The 2,131-nt window shown below is 35.0% G+C and overlaps 1 protein-coding gene across 1 annotated transcript; it reads right to left on the minus strand.

The window, feature by feature from the left end:
• Nucleotides 1-1,021: 1,021 nt before the first annotated feature.
• LOC122583714 (receptor-like protein kinase ANXUR2) lies at nucleotides 1,022-1,861 on the minus strand (the record flags this gene model as incomplete). Its single annotated transcript, XM_043756090.1, has 1 exon — nucleotides 1,022-1,861. A coding segment is annotated over exon 1 (840 nt), but the record flags the coding sequence as incomplete, so codon positions are not given.
• Nucleotides 1,862-2,131: the final 270 nt, after the last annotated feature.

The following is a 2,131-nucleotide window of genomic DNA, read 5'->3' on the forward strand; positions in this document are numbered from 1 at the left end:
TTTTTAATGAAAAAAAGTAATTATATATAGAGAGATAAGTAGTTTACCTTCCAAGGATTGTGTTCTAACTCTTTCTTTTTTATCGCTTGCAACACATCTTCAACATCGACAGAGGAATCTTCCTACATTATATTAAATCACAAATATATAACATTGTCACTTAATTTAGTCACTTAATAAAAATGGATACATAAAATGATAAAAGTTAAGGATGGGGAAAAAATGAGCCGGACCCGGTATTGGAAAATTCATGTCGGGTAGAAACAATCTTATCGGGGAAGGGGGTCAGGTATCTATAGATAACAGGTTCTTTTTATCGGGTTCGAGCCAGGAACTGTGACATGCTTAGCCGGACCCGAAACGACCAAAACCGAAATTTTATAATTATTACTATTATTATTATTATTATTATTATTATTATTATTATTATTTATAGATAAGTACACTAGCTTTAAGGCATTTTTTCTTCAATGACATACTATTGTAACTACCTCATACCAAGTGGACTAGTGGAGTTTCGGGTTTATTAAATTTTAAAATTATTATATTATTATTATTATTATTATTATTATTATTATTATTATTATTATTATTATTATTATTATTATTATAAGTTATAGATAAGTACACTAGCTTTAAGGCATTTTTTCTTCAATGACATACTATTGTAAATACCTCATATCAAGTGGACTAGTGGACAGATTGCCGTGGTCTCGATAAGATATTTTGGGCAAACATTTAGGGTGGACGTGGTGACCAAATCGGTGCCTAAGGGGAACATCTCCCTGGACTATAGATATGGATGGAGTGGGGAACAAAGTGGTGATTGTGGTGTCGGTTTCTTCTCTATTTTGTTTTTTTTTTTTATTATTATGACTTCATTCAAAAGTAGTGGAGAAAAATAGAAAACCAAAGGATCATACGTGTTAATTACCTGATCGTCCTTTAGATCCTTCCACTGAATCATGCCCGCATCACATATATATTGCAAGATTGCCTTGGCATCCACGCGTTGCGTTGGCTTCTCTTCTAAGCAAGAATACGCTGCATCTGAGAAGCATCGAAACGATTCTGGATCCATTTGCTTCCATAGATCAGGATGGATTATATCTTGTAATGTTCCGGTTTCATAATGATGTTTGGCCAATGGAGCTAGCAACTTATTATCTTCGACTGCTTTCTTCCCGCACAAGAGTTCAAACAAAACGACTCCAAAAGAGTAGATATCCGACTTGTGGGTGACACCTCCGCTCTTTAGGACTGCTGGATCCATATACCCTCGTGTCCCAATAGGTTCACAAAGATATACTTGGTTCATTCGATGTACTACATGTTTGATAGAAAATTCAAATCCGGATAACTTGGCCTTCCATTTATCATCTAATAAAATCGTGGAGCTGTTAATGTTACGATGTATGACATGATATCTATGGTCTACATCATAATGGATGTATTTTATTGCCTCCACAATATCAAAAGCTACCGATAATCTTTGACTCCATGTAAAGCCTGGGTTGCTTACATGCATAGACAGACTTCCCATTGCTTGATGCCGGTTTATAATGATTTTCTCACCTTTCTCATCGCAAAAGCCTATCATATAATCCGCGTAATAATGCTTGAATCCAGAAACAACCGAAATTTCCGTCCAGAACTCAACATCTCCCTGCCCATGCTTACGATCTAGCCTCCGCGCAGAAATATTTATTATTTCCCCGCCGCAGCGCATGAGTTTCCCTTTATAAACGTTTCCAAATCCACCTTTGCCAATGATATTTTCATTAGCAAAGTTATTGGTGGCCTTTAGGATGTCGTCAAGTGGGATTTGCAAGTGAGCAAACTCCTTGATTATAGATGCCATATTTCTATGATGTATATAATTTAAGAAGCAGGATCGACGACAACAACCTAATTAATACGAGAGTATATATTAATATTCTTTCGAATGAGCTGTGTGAATGTTTAAGGTATATATATTAATAATTCACAATCGAATTATTTTAGCAATACAAACAATTAACAACGGACCTCGATCAGCCGTCTGGTTAAATGCAAAGGCCAAGTCAATTAAAGTCGAATTTATTTTTTAATTAAAAGGATCAACAGGGTATTAAAAAAAAATAAGGATTCT

Source organism: Erigeron canadensis, chromosome 9 (assembly GCF_010389155.1).
Source record: "Erigeron canadensis isolate Cc75 chromosome 9, C_canadensis_v1, whole genome shotgun sequence".
NCBI lineage: Eukaryota > Viridiplantae > Streptophyta > Magnoliopsida > Asterales > Asteraceae > Erigeron > Erigeron canadensis.